Source organism: Podarcis vaucheri (genome assembly GCF_965113315.1).
Source record: "Podarcis vaucheri genome assembly, chromosome: 1".
Classification (NCBI taxonomy): Eukaryota; Metazoa; Chordata; class Lepidosauria; order Squamata; family Lacertidae; genus Podarcis; species Podarcis vaucheri.
Window position 1 is genome coordinate 28,580,380 of NC_138759.1, and position 22,765 is coordinate 28,603,144.

At 42.9% G+C, this 22,765-nt stretch overlaps 1 protein-coding gene across 1 annotated transcript in view; it reads left to right on the top strand.

Moving 5' to 3' along the window:
* Window positions 1–494: 494 nt before the first annotated feature.
* Window positions 495–22,765, top strand: part of SEL1L (SEL1L adaptor subunit of SYVN1 ubiquitin ligase) — a gene marked incomplete at its 5' end in the record, with an annotated part of 38,689 nt that continues 16,418 nt past the window's right edge. The window contains 13 exon segments of the mRNA XM_082191810.1: window positions 495–573; window positions 576–749; window positions 752–946; window positions 7,981–8,018; window positions 8,736–8,961; window positions 12,913–13,080; window positions 14,277–14,382; window positions 15,514–15,676; window positions 16,939–16,992; window positions 17,088–17,147; window positions 18,514–18,595; window positions 19,469–19,623; window positions 21,645–21,701. Of these exon segments, the coding sequence (XP_082047936.1) occupies window positions 495–573; window positions 576–749; window positions 752–946; window positions 7,981–8,018; window positions 8,736–8,961; window positions 12,913–13,080; window positions 14,277–14,382; window positions 15,514–15,676; window positions 16,939–16,992; window positions 17,088–17,147; window positions 18,514–18,595; window positions 19,469–19,623; window positions 21,645–21,701 (1,557 nt within the window).

Consider the following 22,765-nt stretch of genomic DNA (forward strand, 5'->3'; position numbering starts at 1 on the left):
TATCTCTATGGGCGACGGAGTTTGACTCTAAACTTTTGTGTCTCTATGGCTTCGTTTCTCTAATTATTTGCAGGCATTGTGGGTAATGTAGTTTCCTTAACGTGGCCTTTGGGAAGGGTATCCTGGATGGACGCGTTCGATACACTCGCGCGCCTTCGCACAATGCCTTCTGGCTATTGTAGTTCTTCCTGTTCCTGCTGCTCGCATTGCCCTGCCTGTGTTAGGCGAGGTCTCCGCGTGATCAAAGGGCTATAGTCTCAATATCCTTGATATATACTTCCGGTTCAAGATTGCTCTTAGTCGGAGCCTCCATGTAAGGGGCAGAAGTGGTGGAAGGACACCAGTGCAGGTACCCGCATGAAAACAAGAGAGGGTTAGAGGCTCCCTTTAGATGCCGTGCTCTTCAGCAGCGGTATATTTCATGGCTCACGGCTTTCCATTAATTTAGCCGGGCTCCCATGGGTGGGGAACTTCGGTAGGAAACCGGAAGCAATATGCTTTCCGTACAAAATCTCTTTGGGCGCCGAACCTTGGGGCTTCCTCCTCCGCACCCGATTGGCCGGGCGGGCAGGCAGCGTCGGCCTCGGCGGCTTTTCGTCCAATTCCGACAGGCCATGTCGAGGAACGGCTCGGCCAATGGGACCGCGGCGTTCTTCGACGCCGGCGGCTGGCCACTAGGAGCCCGGCTTGGCGCGGGCGGCTTGCTGAGGCGGTGGCGCGCGATTGGCTGGCCGCGTGGTTGCTCGAGTGGGCGGGGCGGGAGCCGGGGCTCCCCTCACGGCGCAGCGGCGTTGGTGTCTCTTCTCGCGGCGGGGGAAGGAACCCTCGGAGACAGGGATGGAGCCGGCCAGGCGGGTCGCGGCGCCGCCGCCGCTGCTGCTGTGGGCCACGGCGGCGTTAGCGGCGTTGTTGTTGTTGTTATCGTCTCCAGGCCTTGCCGCTGCTGGTCAGTAATGGCGCTCCTGGCGGGGCCTCGCCTTCCTGGGGCCGAGTTTGGGGAGGGGGAGGGAGTGACAGGCGGTTGGGAGAGGGCGGGGGGGCGGCCTTCCCCACAGAGGGGCTGAGAGGGAGGCCGAGGGAGGGGGGCTTTAGCAGGGGGAACCCCCCCCCCCCCGTTACACCCCCACCCACCCCCGCCTGTCTTGCAGGGTCAGCATCACCCTCATTGAAATTGCTTGTACGGTGCCTTGTCAAATTAGGCTTCACCTTCGCCATATGTCATGCTCCGTAGGGCACCTGGCATTGTGCTTCCCGGTGAATTTGGAGAGGAATAGTTGGGGGAGACCAGCCTGGTCTTCTCATCCATTGCCCGGAGAAGGAGGAGCAGCTGCTGCTGCTGCTGCATGCAGCTGCTTGCTGGCTTGCACCTACCCTGCCGTAGATCGCTAGGGAACTAAAAACTAGTGCCTGAGTTTGCTGCCGCCTCCCCCTTTTTTTGTTTTGCGGTAGATTGTAAGCCCGAGGGAAGGAGAGGTCTTGTTAATTGAGCTCTGTGCGCTGATTCGGGCTAGCGAGTGGGGCGAAGATACTTCAGATGTGTGAATAAAATGGGACTGTTGTATCTTGGTTGACCAAGAGATGCAACCTTTGGGGCCATGGCTGGCCCAATGCTGCTTTTCTTCTGTCTCCTAAATTACTTTTAAATTGAAATATTTCTGCCTTTCTTCTCTTCCACGTCCCATACACACACGCTCATGCTGACTCAGGTGGGTTTATGTTGTGCAGCATAGTAGAACATTTGACATTTCATGAGTTGACTGAAGGTGTTTTCTTCTAGTTCCCATGCATAATGCCTGTCACTTACCTACACTTGCCACTTACCCAAAGTAACAGAGCCCTCTTGCCTTTGCCCACTCCCTAACAGATGTTAACGTTCTATGCTAATAGATTGGTGGTGAGTGTCAGGGAGGCAAGTGTATTTAAACTTGACAAAGTGCACACGTGGAATGTGTATATGGGCAGGGTTTTCCTTGTAGCCCATATTCTATTTAAATAAGGGTTGTGTCTATGGCTTGGGCAGAAGAGAGAGAAGGCCCTAGACTATTGGACTGTAGGGGATTTCACATAGCAGGTAAGCCACTAAGCTGCCTTGCTTGGACCATGGGAAAAGACATTGGATTTTACTCCCGCATACTTATGTAGGTGAATTTTGGCACCCCAGTGATTACTTCATATGCCTCTCTGGTTCATTTGTTCCTGTGGGTGAGCTGCCAAGAGGCAGTGAATTCGCTTGCTGGTGATGCAGCAAAGAGCCCAAATGAATAGGATACTCATAACAGGTGGCACTCAGAGATTCATAACACTGGTCAGTGGGGTACAGCTTTATTCATTTATTTAATGGAATTTGTATACCACGTAATTGTAAAAACCTCTCGTGGTTTACATAAAATAAAATATGCATTAAAGTTAGCAATAAAAGTCAAAGTTAAAAACAATCCAGCAAAAATCAAATTATAAATAAGATCAGTAGTTGAAATGTATTAAACAATGTATTAAAATACATGTTAGTGTTACATATCTGAATTGACTTGCCCAAACAAAAAAGTTTTTAGTAGGCACTGAAAACAATACAGCAGATGCATACACCTGCCTAAGGTCAGTGTACAGGCAGTTCCAGAGTGTCACAATGAAAGTGATTCCTTACAAGCGCAGAATAGCACTTTGTGTCAGATCAAAGTGAGCATTTATGGGGTAAGGCAATCCTAAAGTAAATGGTTCCATGCTGTTATGAGTTTTATATATGAAAAGTAACCCTTTGAATTTCAGATTGGCAGTTAATGCAGATCTTTGTATAGAGATAATGTCTGGATGAGCATGTAGCTGAGGAAAGATAAGGGGTTGGAGAGTGTCTGCATATTGAATAGCTAACCCAGCGGCAGCGGTTGCAAGTAACTGGTTATTTTGAATGCATAGTGTACCTTTGAGTGTATTTTACACTGCAACAACACCACTGCATGTATGTTGCTAAAACCAGAACACTAACCCCTTTTTCATATGCACGGTAGCTCAATTTTATAGTTTTATCTCAGCCTAAAGATTCATTGGTCGTTTTCTTTTCCCATCCTGTTAAACAACTTAATGTGGAAGTTTTAATTACTAGCATAGCTGTCAACTTTTTCCTTTTCTTGTGAGGAATCCTATTTGGAATAAGGGAATTTCCCTTTTAAAAAGGGAAACATTGCCAGCTATGAATTACTAGTACTGTGAGCAATTTTCTGTGCTACTTGGCAACTTATCTCAACAAAAGATATGATTAGCTGTTTTAAACTCGCCATCTGGACTTTTCCCATAAGTATTTTTTTTAGAATAATCAATTCTGTGAAGCAAAAGAAATGAATCAACCAATGTGGCTAGTAGTTTTATGCAGGAAGTGTGTTTCAGGGTTCTCTTTTTATCTTTTACAATGACCAAGACACTAAAAAGGACAGTATTGTATCCAACAATAACTGCTGCTCATGCAATGGAACTTCACTTCTCTCTTCTCCCCTTCATCCCCCAATCTACTCTGGAGGGTTGAGAGAATCTCCAGAACAGATCTGTGAGGGTGAGGATGGCTGCAGTTGGTGTATGGTGGGTGGAGAAGTTCCATGACATGAATGCAAGTGGTTCTGCATGTAATGTGTCATCCTCCTGTCTTCTAGCACAAGCATTTTAACACTTGTGAAGTTTTGGTTGGCATACAGTAATTAACTTTGGGATGAGGTTTTTTATGCTAACCTTTTGCCACAAAATAACACATTTTTATGTGTGGCTGTAGATTTACATTACAGTCCTTGCATTTTGCAATTCATAAGTTAAACACACAGGGTGATAGCCAACTAAATTGTATTCAGAGTCAGCCAATTGAAATCTATGGACTTAAGTTCAAGTTTATTTATTTCAGTCGGTCTACTTGACTTCCTTAGATTTCACTCAAAGTATGTTTTAAAAGACCAGTTGGCAAAAGTGCACAGTTCAAGACAAGACTGGAATCTGGAATTGGCTCTAGATATTCCAGAGTGTGTGTATAGTCAATTTGTCATAGGCTTCCTTGAATACTGTAATAACATGCTGACAAATACCCAAGATGGGTTTTGAAAGCATCAGTCATGTGATCCAGCAGGAAGTCTGCTCATAAAGCCTTTCAGGGACAAGGACATCTAGTTTCTGTCTCTTCAACCTTGAGAAAGTTTATGGCACTTCCTGGAAATCAGGAATCAGAGACCTTAGCTATTTTGACTTTAGAGGTAATTTGCCTAATTTTGTTCCAGGTTTGGTTTTTTTGTTGGACTTTTTTAAAACAGCAACGTACATTTCAAGATGTCTCCACTGCTTCGCCACCCACAAAAGAGCTCTCCGACAGAGACAAACACACACAAACCTGAAATCCAAGCTCCCAACCTAGCCTGGGGAACATCTCTTTTCACCCTACTCCTGACCACACTACACAGAGCAGGTGGATTCAGGGCTTCTGAATGCTACTTAAACACATTCCAAGCAAGAAGGATCCCTGCAAAGCAGACCCCTGCAGCTACTAGGACTGCACCCTTGGTGTGCAGTTCCTACAGTACTGCTGCCCATGCTCAGCTTCTATACTAGGCCTGCTTGGCATCCCCATTCTGGCATTCCCCATTCCCACATTGTTGCCCCCAACATATCCCTGCTCAGTGTGGTTCAGGCCCCAGCTGTTTCCACAGCCAACAGTGCCACCTTCTCCCACTCTATGACTGCCACTTGCCCAACAGTTGTTGCTGCTGCGTTATGGGAAGCAACCACTGAAGCTGGACCAACTCACTCACCCCTTAGTTGACACTAACATCAGATGTCACCATCACCCTGGAGGCCAGAGATTGACTGTCCTTTGGCACTGGCTCAGCACAGGGACAGTAGCCAGCTCTTCTCCTCTCCTGATTCTGGGGTTAGGTTTTCTCTTCCTGCAAATCCCAGCAGCTATTTTGTGCAGGGTTCAGTTCAGTTCAGTTTGACCCTGTGTGTGTGTGTGTTCCCCTGCTGGGAAGAGGCACACTCAGTCAGAACTCCTTGAAAGTCCTGGGCTGCCCTTTGCAGATGCTGGCTGACTCTCCTTCCCACCCAGTCCCAGATTGCTCAAGGTGACTTTGTTGAATGGTTTCTTTAAATGTAAAGGTTCATCATTGTTCCACCTGATGTGTATGTCTTTAAGGGGCCAGAGCAAGGGCCAGAGCAAAATAACGAGACCCAGCTTTACAGCTGTGAAACATAGCAAGTGCTGCTGAGTTGTATTGATTAAGCTGTGTCAATAATTGGATGTAGTATATAAGGAGCAGCACCTAGCTCTCCCATTACCCTGGGGGATGGGTTGGTGGTTGGGTCATGTTTGTTAGTTAATGTATTTAGTGTAAAAGGAGTTTTTGTTTTTGTAATTAAAACCTTGTTTAAGTTATTTTTGAGTCCCTTTTTAATGCATGGTCTCCCCAGCAAGCTCTCTGCAGCGCTGCCAAACTGCAAAAAGCCAACAGACTTGACCTGGGGTTATCTTGACTCAATTTGGTCCAAGCCCAGATCAGCCTGTTTCAGTGTGGGCTTTGGCCGAATCCAGTGCACAGCCCTGTTACTTTCATGCCAAATATGGTTACAGTATGTTCAGGTGGTGGTGTTGTTGTTGTAAAATATTTTAAATCTCATTTTCAAACAAAAACCAGGAAGACATTACAAGTACAGTGGTACCTCAGGTTAAGTACTTAATTCATTCCAGAAGTCCGTTCTTAACCTGAAATTGTTCTGAACCTGAAGACCACTTTAGCTAATGGGGCCTGCTGCTGCTCATACCGCGCTGCTGGAGCATGATTTCTGTTCTCATCCTGAAGCAAAGTTCTTAACCCGAGGTACTATTTCTGGGTTAGCGGAGTCTGTAACCTGAAGCGTATGTAACCTGAAACGTATGTAACCCGAGGTACCACTGTAATTGCAAGTGTAAGAACACTGATGGGAATGAGCATGTTACATCATACTGCTATCCAGAATGCAGAACAGATACTTCTCAGCTTTGAAAGTTTTAGCCCACCATCTGGAATTAAAATGTCATATGATGGTAACCAAATATAGATCACCTCTACGTTTCAGGAACTATTGTGCCAAATTGGGTGGGGTGACGGTCTCAACAGAGTTGTCTCAAACGCCACAGTTTGGACTCATCATACCAAATTGGGCAACAATACCTTCAGAGGCTAAAGAAGCACCTTAACCCATAGATGGACAAACCACTTCCCCAAAACATATAATGGAAAGTCAAAATAAATATGAGCAGAGTAAGCTTCCAATTAGCCATATATCAATATTCATAATTATAGGGTCCCTCACATTATTTTAAAAGAAATTTACTTTTTTGTTAGGCAGATAAAATGTCAATCTGTTTTCTAGGAGTTTAATGCTGGGAACGGTAACAGAGTCAATGAGCCCTTCTCCACCAATTTTTGTTTCACATATCAATCAATTGTTGAACTTAAAGGAGAAACTGTATAAGTACTAAAAAAAACAACTAAACAAACTTGACCTGTTTTTCTCCTTGCTTTGGAAAGAACATCTATTTGCTAACAATCAGCTGTGTTTGTCTACAACTTAATATAGAGCTTGTTTCTTTAGAGAGATGTTAACATGATGCAATGAGAATGAAACACTGCTTGCTTCACTCTTAAAGATACACATGAAAATACACTTACCAGTTCTGGTGGTTCAGTGGGTTCCGTTGAAAATTATTTGTAACCTGGTATTTTCTCTCTATACATCTTCTTAATATTAGTCTGCTTATATATGGAATTTAGTACATAATCACTTCAGTTTCATAGTTGTAAAGCAAATAAATTTTCAAAGAAAAATAGACCTTGTATCGTCATTGCAGTTCTCTAGCAGGGTTTTTTCCAGTGCAAGCAGAACTACTCATTAAAAATCTTGATGAAATCGTATCTACTTAGGATTTGCACTGTCTGCCACTAGGTGACTTCTAATAATGTGGTATGGTCCCACCCCCACCCACCCCGCTTCTCTTCCATGAAGACTCAAAATGACTGGCTTGGCATTAATTAAAGCATCAGGTTTAACTTTTATAAGTAAAACGAAACCAAAGTTCTCACTGCTAACCTGCAAGCTTTATGAAAACAGATAATATAAGATAAAAAGAAAGTATTTCTATACACAGCACAGAGCATTTGGTTGATCACTGTAAGAGCAGGATGCTAGACTAGATGGGCCACCAGCCTGATTCAGAAAGCTCATCTTAGGTTATCAGTGTCCTTTCTGTGAGATCTTCTATTTTTTGGCTCTTCTGGGACACGGGTGGCACTGTTCTCTAAACCACAGAACCTAGGGCTTGCCTATCAGAAGGTCGGTGGTTTGAATCCCCGCAACGGGGTGAGCTCCTGTTGGTCGGTCCTAGCTCCTCCAACCTAGCAGTTCGAAAGCACATCAGAGTGCAAGTAGATAAATAGGTACTGCTCCAGCGGGAAGGTAAACGGCATTTCTGTGCGCTGCTCTGGTTCGCCAGAAGCGGCTTAGTCATGCTGGCCACATGACCCGGAAGCTGTACGCTGGCTCCCTCGGCCAGTAAAGCGAGATGAGCGCCGCAGCCCCAGAGTCGTCCACGACTGGACCTAACGGTCAGGGGTCCTTTTACCTTTACCTATGATTAGTAGAGCTATAAAATTAAGAGCTTGTCTATTATACAGTGTATTATTTCTAGAATATATTTTATACATTGCAGAGATCAGGTGCCAATAAAAGATACCAATATCTACAAGCAGCTTAAACTGTGGAGTGACATTTGGGATGGGAGAATAAGTGTTCTACCACGCTTTTGATGAGAGCATGATTTGTTCAGATATTTTGTTTTTGAAATTGTAAAAAATTACAAATTTAAACAGAGGCTTTGTGTGGCTGATACTTTCCAGGAGATTCCCGTTCTGTTCAATAAAATTTAGGTGCCTTTGTTCCTTCTAACTTATATTAAAGTACTATTTAATTTTGCAGATGAGGAAGGAACTCAAGAGGAGCCCTTTGAATCAAAGGTGAGTACGGAATCTCTGTGTGTGATTCTTGCTGATGAAAACCAATATGAATTTTCCAGTTACCAACAGGTGACAAAAGAATTATTAGGTGGAATGTAAAAAGAGCAATAAATATACATACATACACACAAGTACCTTAGACTATAATCATAATTGCTCCATGACATGGAGCAGAAACAGTAATTTCAACTTGGATTTTAAAAAATGGTGGGCAATATCCAGCATTGCATGAATGGACATCCAGTAGTGCAAAGAGTCTTCTTCATTCTGTCTTCCAAACCCTCCAGATATCCCTGCTATGGCAGGTTGGGATACCCTCCAGAGCAGATCTTGGGGGGGGGGGTGCAGGGGTTTGAGGGTGGAGAGGAGAAACCAAAGTTCTTTTGCACAAGAAAATGGTCATAATCTGATCTCACCAAAAGAAATTTGGGGCTGGGGTAGGATAGTGTAGTAGGAAATAGATGAGCTGCTGTGAGTAGAGAACAGGTTTACATGTTAAATCAATAGACTAGATTCTGAAAGTAAGTCTGAGTGAGTGAACAGGGCACATACTCAAAATAAGAAGAATGCTCAAATCCTTTGACTCTTTGCATGCATTTAGTGTACGCCTAAATATGAAAAACCCCAGCTTTGTTTGCATTTGTCAAAAATCTTCTGCATATGAGAGGTGATCAGAAGCTTTTATCTACTTAATTATCCCTGCTGCTCATTCCCTAGACAACCTTGCCTTCTGAGGAACAAGTGAAAGACCATTCAGCTGGAACCCATGTGGTAGCAGGTCAGATCTTCATTGACTCTGATGAACCTGAGTCTCACATTGAAGATGGAGAGAGTTTCAGAAGCCAAGAGGAGGAAAAGGAAAGAACTTTGGAGGAGCTAAATTCTCTAGAACTGTCATCCCTATTAAATAAGGATTTGGAAGAGGTAGAAGCACAAAAAGCAGGTAATCTTTTGGTTGGTTGGTTATAAGTTGCTTTGGGTTGCCCTGTGCAAGATAAAGTGAATTAATGACTAAATAAAAAAAATAAGTTTTGGGCTTGTGTTTCCCTTTAAGAATACTCTTTTGCTTGAGCTGTGTAATTGAAGTTTTATAACTTTTCACAAGTTGAATTTTAAAAATTAAGAGTAAAACTGGTAAATCTTCTCAAGAATACTAGGAAATAGTGGCTTGTGGTCTCAGCTTTTCACTGGCTTGACGTAGTTTATTCAGTCAATTAATGGTGACAAATACTATTCCTTGGGTTGCATCAGTTTCAGTGGTAGACGATCCAATAATTCTCTTCGAAGTTTGTTTCTATTCATTATAGAACATAAAGCTGGAATAAGTAAGGGTATGGAATTGTGGCATCAGAATTGCTAATATTCCCTTTTGATGCAGGTTTAAAGTGGTACTGCTTTGTTTAGCTGTGTAGTCAACCCCCTTTCATTCCTTGCATTCACCACAGGGCTATAGAATTGATAGAGTTGGATGGGTCATCTAGTCCAGGAATCTCAACTAAAGATCCAGGGTTGCCATACGTCCGGAATTTCCCAGACATATCCAGAATACTGCAGTCAGCAGCAGTGTCTGGGCAAAAAAAGCTCAACAACTCTCCCTCCTTAACAAACTCCAAGGAAGGAGAGTCCACAACCTCCCATGGAAATTTGGTCTAAACAAAACTGGCAAAAAGAGAATCTTCAAATGTTTAAAGACCAGTTGGCATTTATGAGGATTTGAACTTTAGGGGTAGGAATGGAAGGCTGTTTTTCAGCTTGTTAGATCTTGCTGAGGAAAAGTAAGACTTGTTAATTTTGTACAAAATGTTGAGCCTACTTAAGGAATAAGTCTGCTTTTCATAGCTCAATCGTAGGGCTGCTTTGCACCAGTTCTAGCTTTATAAGGGGAAGGCTTGTGGCAAGAGGCAAGCAGCTTGTGAGTCTGCAGAGCCTCTTTAGTTGCAATCTCTTTATATGAGAATAAAGCCAGCTGAAGATATAAGATTGCGCTGTTATGGTCTTAAACATGGGACTGAGTACAAGGAAAGTGAATGTGTATAAAACTCTGAGATTTCCCACCTCAAGAACATTGATCTAGAAGAGCATTAGAGAAGTTTAAGTGTAAAGATATGCAAAAATCTGTTTATTTCCAAAGAACAGTCAACATGGCTTTTTTATCATAGTTACCGTATTTTTCGCTCTATAACACGCACCCAACCATAACACGCACATAGTTTTTAGAGGAGGAAAACAAGAAAAAAAATATTCTAAACGAAACAGTGGATATATGATTTTTGTGGTTCATGCTGTGGCCACAGACATGTGATCTGATGGTGAGTTTAAGGTAGCCCAATGCAAAAATCCTGAGGATCCATGTGGATCCATGCTTTGTAACCACGTTTTAAGTGGGGAGGGAAGTAAAAACACTCAAGGGCCAAGGAACACGAGTGGGGTGGGTGGAGAAGGATGCTGTTAATAATGCAGAAGAGGGGTATAAGAGGAGAAGCAAGCAGGCTCTGCTTCTCTCCCTCTCCCCGGCTCACTGAAAAACTTTGCTGCTATTTAGCCAGCTGAGTGGGGAGGAGAGAGGGACAGAGAGCCTGCTTGCTTTAAAGGAGCCAACCGGACAAGAGCCGCTTACACTCCTCTCCTCTCCTGCTTTGCTCCTTTAAAGCAAGCAGGCTCTCTGTCCCTCTCTCCTCCCCACTCAGCGGCTCTTCTCACTCTTTGCTGTTTCAAAGCGAGCCACGGAGGAGGGAAGGAAGGGGAACCATGGATCTTCTGCTCACGACTGCAGCAGATCCCCACCACCACCACCCGCAGGCATTCGCTCCATAACACGCACAGACATTTCCCCTTACTTTCTAGGAGGAAAAAAGTGAGTGTTATGGTGCAAAAAATACGGTAACTGCATTCTACTCTTGCGTTTCAAAATGAAACACACTCTACAGTATCTGTAAATTGATTCATATATGTTGTTGTTGATGATGGTGATGATGATGATAATAATAATAATAATAACAACAACAACAACAATAACCATAAGTAGCAGTAATAGTAGTAAAAAATGGCAAAGGACCCCTGTATGGTTAAGTCCAGTCAAAGGTGACTGAGGTGTGGCACGCATCTCGCTTCAGGCCGAGGGAGCCAGTGTCCACAGGCAGCTTTCTGGGTCATGTGGCCAGCATGACTGAACCGCTTCTGGTGCAATGGAACACTGTGACGAGTGCCAGTGTGCACAGAAATGGTGTTTACCTGCCTGCCACAGTGGTACCTATTTATCTACTTGCACTGGTGTGCTTTTGAACTGCTAGGTTCGCAGAAGCTGGGGCAGAGCAACCCCGTCGTGCGGATTCAAACCGCCGACCTTCTGAACAGCAAGCCCAAGAGGTTCAGTGGTTTAGACCACAGCGCCACCCACTCCCTGGTGGTGGTGGTGGTGGTAGTAATAGTAATACTACTAGTAGTAGTATACACACGAGTCACCATTGTACTTTAACTGGCAAGTGGCTGAAAGTTTTGGTCCATTACTGTCAGCTACTCAGTGCAAAGTATCCAGTGTTAATAAAGCATATTGAACCTGGAATCTCCCAGATGTTTGAAACTGCAAGCAAAGCAGTAGTCACTAAACTGTTATGAAACCTTTTTAGATATCTAATTATAACATGCTTGAGAATAGATGTGCTTCATGCATGATAAACACAGGATGTGTAGCCTGATTTTAACTTCTCTCCTAATGCCACGTCAACTATAATCACTGACTTTATGTAACTTTCAGACTAGCGTTACATCTGAAAACGACTCATAGAAACCGAAAGCTGCACAAATCCAAAGCTGTTTTCTCCTTCTGTTAAGAAACTTTGGCAATATCCATTGTCACACCAGCAGATGCAACAGGACTTTATCCCTTCCCCCCTAACCCCCATCTGCTCCAGAGGGTCCCCCAGTCCTCTGGAGCAGGAGTTTGGGGGCATACTGGGAGCTGTAGGGTGGGAGGAGAAGAGAAAGTTGCACAAGTAGAAGTTCCATATGCCCAGATTTCATTAGATGCTAGGATTGAACAGCCCCCATCACAGAGGAGAGGTGCAGGGAGCTTATCTCTTTAAACAAGCACAGTGGTAACTGATATAGGCACTTTTTCCGGTTTGATGAGCAGATTGCACCTTTTCCTGATCCTACCTCCACTTCTGCTACTTAAATGTGGCAACCATTTCTGCCACCCCCCTGGCCCCAAAGGTTTGGCAGGCCTTCCCCTATGTCTTTAGCACAGAAAGACCTGTTGAATTCAAGCAGATGTGAGAGAGGTTTCCTCTATAATCAACTTAATCAAGCAATAGCCTTATAATAGGTGTGTCAGTGAGAATTTCACTTTACAGTGCTTTGTTTCTCCTAGTTATTGAATTCTTCTGAATATCAAATTGCTTTTCAGCTTGATAATTAATAACAGGAAATATGTACACTGTATGTGAGAGTGTTCAGAGCTGCCTAATGTGTCTGAATTGCTATGCAACAGCAATGAGACATGGTGTAAACAACTTTGCACACATGTGGTCCTTTTGCTGCCAGGCGATAATTACTAATTAGTGAACTACCAGTCTCGTGTGTGTGATTTCCTGAATTATTGTAATTTCCAGAGCTTCTAACTAATCCTAACTATGTGTACTCCTATTGAGTTCAGTGGGGCTTATTCCCAGGGAAGTTGGGATAAGATTGCCATACTGAAAATTGATACTTTGATTTAGGTTGCAATCTTATAGACAATTTCTACATTTTGAAAGGAAAATACCAAAAGATGCCACATGTTCTATTTTAACTAAAACGCTAGGTAAAAACAAACTCTTAGCAGTTGAGCTCCTTCCTTCAAGATATGTTAATAATGCAAGATATGTTGGGTTGTTGTTGCTGTTGCTGTTTTTAGTTTTGACAGCCATTGGAGGAACTGCAGATGGCGAGCCATGCTACTTCCCCTTTCTTTTTCTGGAGAAGGAATACTCAGAATGTACTGCAGATGGAAGGGAAGACGGTAGACTCTGGTGTGCAACAACCTACGACTACAAGGCTGATCAAAAGTGGGGCTTCTGTGAAAGTAAGTATGGCAGCTATGCTAAGAGATTCCATTATTGAGCTGCGTGAGATTAAGTCAATGAATGGTGCTGAGACAGAAATTGAATACCTGTTCTTATAACAATAGGACTTGGGGGTCATCTGCTGAAGTTATTTGGGACAGACAAAATAAGTGGATTTGGCTCCTCCGAGGTCTGGTGGTGGCCAGTGGCTTCGATGGCTCTAACAGGAGATTAGCCAGATTATTTGGGGAACCTCCAAGTACCCAGTGTCGAAAACAAAACAAGATGAGGTCACTATTGCCTTTTTGCTTTGTGAATTTCCCTTGATCTAGCTGCTTTCCCACTGTTTCCCCCACAGTGGTGGAAAAGTAGCTGGAAAAGGGTGCTTTTTACTTAAGAAAAAACTGTGGGCACAAAACTTGGAACTGACAGCAGCATGCAGTTTGGTGTTAAAGGTAAAGGTAAAGGTACCCCTGCCCGAACGGGCCAGTCTTGACAGACTCTGGGGTTTGTGCGCCCATCTCACATCTATTGGCCGGGGGCCAGCGCTGTCCGAAGACACTTCCGGGTCACGTGGCCAGCGTGACAACGCTGCTCTGGCGAGCCAGAGCCGCACACGGAACGCCGTTTACCTTCCCGCTGGTAAGCGGTACCTATTTATCTACTTGCCCCCGGGGGTGCTTTCGAACTGCTAGGTTGGCAGGCGCTGGGACCGAGCAGCGGGAGCGCACCCCGCCGCGGGGATTCGAACCGCCGACCTTTCGATCGGCAAGCCCTAGGCGCTGAGGCTTTAACCTACAGCGCCACCCGCGTCCCTTAGTTTGGTGTTAAGGAACTGTAAATTAAGCTTGCTGGGAGAATAAAAGTTGCTCTGGTCACCATGAAGTAGTAAATATGATTTTACTTTCCAGAGTTCAAAAAGATGCTTGTCACTCTTTTTAACATGACCACCAAACTCTGTGCTAGGTATACTTTTGACTATTTTCAGTTCATGGTTAACTTTGTTTCCTTCTGAGCCTTTCCCCTTTTGGCTTCTGCAAGGCAAAGAAATATGAAGCACAGTGGTTTGTTAAAAGCACAGGAACCCAGTGCGAAATATGTAGGTTGTGGCGTTCTATAACAGCCCAGTTAGCTGCCCTGAGAACATTGTGAGCAGTGTCTTGGTGGCTAAAGTATTAATTTTTCTTTTTTATACTTCTCTTTTTTAAAAAAAAAGCTGAAGAAGAATCTAATAGGAGAAGACAAATGCAAGAGGCAGAGGATGTTTACCAGACTGGAATGAAAATCCTTAATGAAAGCAGTAAAAAGGCCCAGAAGAAAGAGTGAGTTACATGTGTGTGTGAGAGAGAAAGAGAATTAGGCCAGTTTTTAAATTTATAAATGTGACTGGCCAACTTTATTTTATACTGCTAAAATTTTGTTTTCAATTGCAAATAATACATAAAGAGGAATGCAGTGGTTTCAAATCCAACTTCATAGAACTGTTGCACTTACGGGGGGCAAGTGAAATTTTAAATAACTGTTGTGATGAGTTTAACTTGTCTCATCCAAGTATATGAGTAACTGTGATCTTGGATAGGTGGCAGAAAAGCCCAAGAAGGATCCGTAACCTGGGCACAGCTGCTGAGAAGGCTTCTTTCTACATTCTCACCAGTTATGCCTTAGATATAGTTGTTTACAGTCTCAAGTGGGAGCTTCCATGTGTAGGTCGTCCATGCGAGAACGAAGGAACTGCCTCCATACCCCAAAACTACTTGGGTTCTGGCTATCTAGGAAACAAGCAGAGAACATTTGTTGTATGATACTGGTTCCTTGGATCCTTTCCTTTGTAGGTTTTAGCCTGGTTTTTGTTACTGAAACATCTTTTGTTACAGCGGTGGGTGGTCCATGCTATGAACTGAGCAAGGGTGTGTTTTTCTGTTGGTTCTGCTGGACCTCTCCATGGCTCTCAGTACCTTCCACTATGGTATTCTCTAGGGCATGGCTTTCCAAACTGTGTGTCACAACACGTTAGTGTGTCGGCTTCAGTGTATAGCTGTGTCACGTGAACGCTTCCCACACTCCTCCCGGAGCTGGAAAGGGGTTAGTTTAACCTCCAGTTTTCCAATAAAACTGAATTACTGTGTTGCGAAATGATGCATATCTAAAAAGTGTGACACCAACATGAAAAATTCGGAAAGTTCGGCTCTAGGGGTATCTCACTGTGTTGGGAGGGGAGCACCATTTTATGCCTACCCCTACCTTGCATAGCAGATGGTTCCTGCTCAACTTTGTGCCCTTACAGAATTCTACAAAATTTTGTCTTGTCCCCATGCTGTTTACTATTGACATGAAATCGCTGGTGCTGGGTTTTGTGGATTTGGGTGTCATCACTTTGCAGATGATACTTACTTACTTACTTACTTACTTACTTACTTACTTACTTGTGTTCACACCTATTCTTTTTCTTTAAGAGCCTATCAGTATCTTATGAGAGCAGCTGACATGAATCATACAAAAGCAATGGAAAAAGTGTCTTACGCCATGTTGTTTGGGGACTACTTGAAGCAAAACGTTCGGTCCGCTAAAGAACTCTTTGAGAAACTGACTGAAGAAGGATCTCCTAAGGGGCAAACAGTATGTATACCTTAAAGTGTCCTCCTTTGTTAAGCAGTGTATGAACGTTTGTAAAATTGTATATGACTTGCGTTGTGTGGTTTGTTCTAAGGAGTGTGCATTTCCTCTGCTCGTTGGCAGCCCTCCTTGCATGCAACCTGCCAAAAGGAATGATCAACCTGTTTTGCTGTCACTGTTTCTGTGTTATAAGGCCTCATATACCTCCAGGGCACCTATGGCTGATGTAAGGTTTGCCTGCTCGTTCGGTGTTACCTAAAATAGTTTGCTCATATCAAAGCACATGTTCAGCTATCCACATAGATCGTGCTCAGTTGCTCTGAGAGGTATGGCAGCAGTTCTCAGGGTCAGCCAAGCAGGACAGGTGGTTTCAGTAAGAACTACATCTGCGTCATGTTCATACCATTTTTAAAGAGCTTTATAGACTTCAGCTCGGTTTTTTTCCACTTCAGAAAGGAAAAATGAGGTCGTTAAAGTGATGCAGAATTACTTGTCTAAATTATACTTTTTCCTTAACGGCAAATTTATTACTGAGATTAGTAAAACCTGACTTTCCATTCCATTTTAATCTCTCAACAAGCATATCACGCCTTTTGGTATCCACGTAATCTTCACTGAGTTGGAGCCAAAATAAAATCCTGTGTGTAGCTAGCTTTTCTGTTGGGGTTGGCGGGGCCGGGGGTTAGCCCATCGAGGAACATAAAGGTTGTATTGTTGTGAGGTTTTCCTCCTATTCTCGCTGCAAGCCTATTTTTAGATTGGCTCACAGACAAACGAACTCTAAGGGTAGTAATCTCCATAATAAACTTTTAGCTTGTGTACCGTACTACGTTGCTTTAAAATTTAAGATTCAGGTGTTCTTTTCCTGTGCTGCAAATGTTCTGCCTGGTTACTGTTGTGAAATGCCTAGTTTGTTGACACTAACATAAACATGTTATGTGGACAATATTTCAAATCCTTTTACTTAAAAAGCTACGTACGGTTGCAAAAATCCATATTTTACAAAAGAGTAGTTGTGCAAGTTTCTTGCAACACCTTAAAGATTAAATAAAATTTTAAAAAACCTTGTGACTTACTCAAGCCAGATAAGCAACCCTTGCACTGCGCCTGAAAGGTCAGGTATATTGCATAGATATAACCCTGCTTATCTGCATACTTTGTATTAACAATAAATATATAAGCACAGTAACCTTGTAAAGCAGGTTGTAATGGTAGTTAAACCAGTCCTGAAATCGCCACTTGTGAACTGTGTTCTTCCATTTCAGGCTCTTGGATTTCTCTATGCCTCTGGCCTTGGTGTTGATTCCAGCCAAGCAAAGGTATGGAAATGCTACAGATGTTTCCCCAGGTTTTTTTCTTATGAATATGCCAGTAAAAATAATGTTATTAACCAGCCTCTGCTTTTTTTCTGTAGGCACTAGTTTATTACACTTTTGGTGCCCTTGGAGGAAATTTGATAGCGCATATGATTCTGGTAAGTCCATTTGTCATCTAACACACAAGTAATTGAATAAAACCTGCAATGTATCATATTACCAAAAGGAAAGCATATTACAATATCTAAAAGTACAAGGTGTTCTGTTCTGAAGCATTCGTTTTATTTTTATGGCTTAGTCTGTTTTTAAGTGCAACATGTTTAGTACTTCAGACCAGCTGGATAACTCAGTTGGTTGCAGCATGGTGCTGATAACACCAGGGTGGCAGGTTCAATCCCCATACGGGAGAGCTGCATATTCCCGCATTGCAGGGGGTTAGACTAGATAATCCTCAGGGTCCCTTCCAACCCGGTGATCTCTTGTTTCTAAAGGTCTTTAAATCAGTCCCTTGGTATAAAATAATTGCTTCAAATCCTGCTGTATAAATAGTGCAGTTGCTCCTAACTTAACACTAAGAATGTGCAGCTGTGAATCCACAACATCTCTCCATAGACCACAGTTGAGGAGTCATCCCAGGGAAGTGCATGCCAGCAGTGGCTAAAACAAAAGTGGCAGGGGCGCCACACAAAAGCACACTCTCATTCAAGCCCTCTTTGGTACTGCTCAGCTGTTTTTCCTGATCAGCTGGACCACCAGGGGGCAGAGGTGAGGGAAGGATCACTGTTAGAGGATGATGAAAGTTCACACCCTGGTTTAGCTATTATGGAAACAGCTGTGCAGTGACAAAGAAGGGACTTGGAGAACTGCTGCTTCAAGACACTCCAAGCCTGTGGAGTACATGGCTGTGTGTCTCCTCCAATGCTCACAATGCTGTGCCACCTCCCCCTTCTAGTGGTGATTCTAGAGGCGGTACTTCTGTGGCCTTGCTTGAATTTCTGCTACGGATATGTTGGTGGTCTGGTCCAAACCACCAGTTCCCCTACCCCTGCATGAGACTGCTCGCAGCACAGGCAGCCTTTTGTTCCCAGTTGTCTACACAAACATGTTAACTTTCCTCATCTTTTTTTAATGAGACATTCCTGCATGTGGTAGATTTTGGTCACATATGCAGGATGAGAAAGACGCAATAAAATTTGGTTTTTGGTGGGTTCTCATAAGCCAAAGCTGCAAGCATTATGCAGGGAACCACTGTGTGGATGTTTTTAAGAAAGCCTTCCATGTTCAAAAATGCCAGAATTATAACTGTGTTCATAATTTTTCATGAAAACAAAATCTGAACCTAGGACATTGAATATGATGATTGTCTTTAACCTTTTCTCTCTGTCACCATCTGCTTGAAATAAATTCAGTTATAAAACAGCAAGATCATTTTTTTTTATTTGTGTATGATTCCCAAATTGTGATGGATTAATTTTTTTGTCTTCTTAATAGTAAGTTGGAATAACAAGAGTGGCTTCTTTCTAGGGCTACCGGTACTGGGCTGGGATAGGAGTCCTTCAAAGTTGTGAATCTGCTCTCACACATTACCGTCTAGTAGCCAATCATGGTATGTGTATGTTTGTTTAAACGTCTATCTATATATTTCCCATTAACTAAAATGTCCACACTGAACTGTGTGCTTGTCAAGGTAGATGTCAGTATGTGAAAGTATGGATATCTTTTTCTGTTCTTCAATGTGCCTTGAACAGAAATAAGATTAGCCTCTTAACATAAAGTGAAGCCATTATGCATTTTTAGCAGGACCGGCCCATCCCACTTCTCCACCTGAGGTGAAGCGGAAATGTGCTGCTCCTCTCTGTTTTGCCTGCCCCACCCCTGCCAGCAGAAGTGATGGACCAGGTGGGATGCTGCCTCTTGCGTTTCCACTGCCTGAGGTGGCTGCTTCACCCTGCCTCATGCCTGATTTTTAGGTTGAACGTAGAATCTGCACTGTGGCGAAAGCATAGAATACTTTTTGTAGCTCAGCCTAGTTTTAAGAGATTCAGTCTCTACTGTCAACAATATCATATTGATTTAGGTTTCATTTCAGATTTATTGGCTGTTTCTAACACACAAGGTATGGTTCTGTTACAGTTTTCTGTTTAATCTCTTGCAACCCATGCTTGGTAACTCCTCGTCCTCATTTATAGGGCTTTTGTATATTTTTGAGGGGAAGTTCACACATTTGGGTTTTTTAGGTTATGTGCAAGGGGTGTTAAGTTTATGCATAAAAATGTGCAAATGTGTGCCGCTGAGGTACACTTATTAGGGCACACAGAGAGGAAGCTGCAGCCAGCCATTTGATTCTGCACTTGGTGGCAAGTATGCTACTATGTGCAGTGCAGAACAGTCCTGAATCTGACTGGAATAGTTCCTCTCTGTTTCTTTTGAGCAATTGTATTTGAGTAACTGCTAACCAGGGTTCTTCTTCTCTCTCTAGTGGCTAGTGACATCTCTCTAACAGGAGGCACAGTGGTGCAGAGAATTCGTCTTCCAGATGAAGTAGAAAATCCAGGAATGGCAAGTGGGATGCTAGAGGAAGATTTAATACAATATTACCAATTCCTAGCTGAAAAAGGAGACGTTCAAGCACAGGTATGGCTAGATAGAATGGGAAATGGTTGTTCTTGGAGAATGGTATAACAGCAACATATACGTAAAGAGCTAGAAAGCTATAGGTCATACATCAGCGTCACTGACTTCATGATAAGATTACTGCAAAGCGCTCTATGTGGAGCTTCCCTTGATCTTAATCCGGAAGCTGCAGTTAGCACAGTTGCTGACATGAATGAGACTCTCTCATATAACACCTCTGCTCAAAGGACTGCACCGATTGCCTGTTTGATACTGGGCCAAGTTCATGGATGTAGTATTGCTATATAGAGGTCTTAATGGCTTGGGACCAGTTTTCTTGGGGGGATTGTCTTGCTCCATATGTGTCCACTCAACCTCTTTGATCTGCAGAACTGGCACCGTTACATGTTCCATACAATATTTGTACTGCATTATAAGAAATTGTTCTTTTATTAGTTTGGCAGCACTTTGGAACTCCCTGCCTATTGACATCAGGCAGATGCCTTCACCATATTCTTTGTGGTACCTGCTTAAAATGCCTGTCCAGACATACTAAAAATACGTGTGTTTTATTTCTTTTCAGCTGCTGTTGATTTTATTCGTTGTTTTTTATTATCTTTAAATACTCATTTTCAGCAACAATGTTAAAGTTTTAGTTCACTTTTTTTTTTGGACCGCTTACAGGATTTGGTACATGATAATTGTTTTTAAAAGCAATAACAATAAAAGGTTGACATGTTGGGGCAGGTGAGAAAGATTATATCATAGCAACTAAACTGGGGATAGGAGTCTGTGATCCTCTTCTGCATATTGATGGACTCCAATGCCAATAAGCCCCAGCCAGTGTGGGCAGTGGTCATGAATGATGGGAGCTGTAGTCCAGCAACACTGGGAGGATCATAGGTTCCCCAGTTTGGCTGTGGTATTGTGAGCACATGAGAGCTTTAGGGAGGAATGCATGACCTCTAAAGGTAGAGGAACAGAGACAATTGTGGTCTCCTTCACTTTTTCAAAATGTGAGTGACAGTCAAATTTAATTAAAATGTGTGTGTTGTCCTCCTGTAAAGTCATGAATGCGTCCATTCAGCGGCACACCTGTGCTCTGTGCAGCACACTTCAGAGTGGGACACATTTGTTTGTCTTCAGCACTTATGTTTCTTAAGCAGGAACTGCCCATCCAAAAGGTTCTTGTTGTTCAAAGTTCACTGTGAAATTCACGATTGACCGAATACATCATGACACAGCATTAACTGAACAACTTTGTATCTGGAAAACAGCCAGACATAAAACTACACTCATAACCTACAGACATCCAACTTAACAACCTTAACAACTCTAAAACACATAAGTTTTCAAGTCATAGCATACTGGTAAAGCAGTGCAAGCCAGTTGCCTGTGTGTGATCTGAGGCTGTGTTGTACTGGAAGGTTTTCTTTAGTTAGGCTCTCGAATCTGATCATTGCATTTAGGTAAGTTTTAAACAGGCTAGGAAACGGTGGCTTGAATTGAAAAGGAAATTTGGATTGTATGGGTAGAACTCAAAGGAATTTTATTTTATTTTTTAGAAAGAAGAAGATAGGTGTGTTCAAACATAAATGTCATGTCTAGGCAAAACTGCTTCATCTTATATGTGTGTTTGCCCACCTCTGCTCTAAAACATTCAGTCTGCAGCCCTAGGACGACACATGGCCCTCAGCCTAATTTCAAAGGCCCTCTGCAAGTGATCAGTTCAGAGTTCTGATGAGCTTGCTGGGGAGGGAGAAAGGGAGAAAATGAGGTGGTCTGCCTCCTTTTGACTCAGGGCCCCATCCACTGCTGAGACTTGGTCCCTGACAGATGACCCCTGAGCAAACATGTCCCTCAACAGAAGGGTTGCCCACCCCTATTTTAATGTATAGTATCAGTAATTTATCACTGCTTGCTGGCTTCAGGTTATTGTGATTAATGAAGCAGGGCAATCACCTCCTCCAAGTATTTTCTTTCCCTTATTGCAATATGTTTTGCTCATTATATACATGACAAGTTTTCAATTAATGTTCTAGGTTGGACTTGGGCAGTTGCATCTGCATGGCGGAAGAGGCGTAGAACAAAATCATCAGGTAGGGTTCATTTGCTGTTTTGGTAATGCAGTGAATGGTTCATAGAGTCTTAGTTGGAAGGGTCATCTAGTCCAGTGTCCGACAGTGCTGTCCCCCATCCTATTTGAAACTATCCTGGTCCCTGCTTAGCTTTGCAAATGCGCTGGCAGTTTTATTGCTGCACCATTAGTAATCAATTAACAGTCAGTCAATTTTAGTTGCACATTAATTGCATTGTAATAGTATTATTAATTAATTAATTAATTAATATTCTGCCCTATACCTGGAGGTCTCAGGGCAGTTCATATAAAAAGTAACTGGGTGCATATAAAAAGTAACTGGGCTGAAACTGGAATGCTATATGTATAATGCAGCAGCTATCTGTTCTGTTGCTGTGTTATGACTGTTTGATAATAAGCACTTAAGAATTTCAGTATTTAATAGAAATCTTGAAGTTAGGAAAGTGAACATGCAAGGAGCATGTTAATGCACAAGGTGTATCTCAGCTCTTGTATTCTTAAGCTGTTTCATATATAAGATCATACATCTGTCTGAAATGAGAATCTAGTTTACATTGTGTATCTGAACCAAAGAATGGCTTGGGTTGTTTCTGTTCTGGAAACATCCAGGTTAAACTGCTGTACTGCGTTAAATGTGGCACTGCCTTGAAAGATAATTTGGGACCTACAGCTAATGCAGAATGCTGCAGGTTGGTTGCTAACCGGGGCAAGAAGGCTTGAACATGTAACACTGGTTTCTGGCCCAACTTCATTGACTGTCAATTTGTTTCCAGCCTCAATTAAAAGTTGTGGTTTTGAGGCTCTGAATCACCTTTCCCCATATAAACCTGCCCTGACCCTGAGATCATCATTGGAGGTTCTTCTCTGAGCACCACCCCCAAAGACGGCCCGGAAAGTGACAATGAGAGAATAGGCCATTTTTGTAGTAACTTTCCCTACTTTTGTAATGCTTTCCCAGGAAAAACTGTTTTCATTTTCCTGAGCACTTGGGCAGCACCAATAATTGGGTACTTTTACGCCTGTTAGGTTTATGTACTCTTTACTGTATCATCATGTTTTATGCTT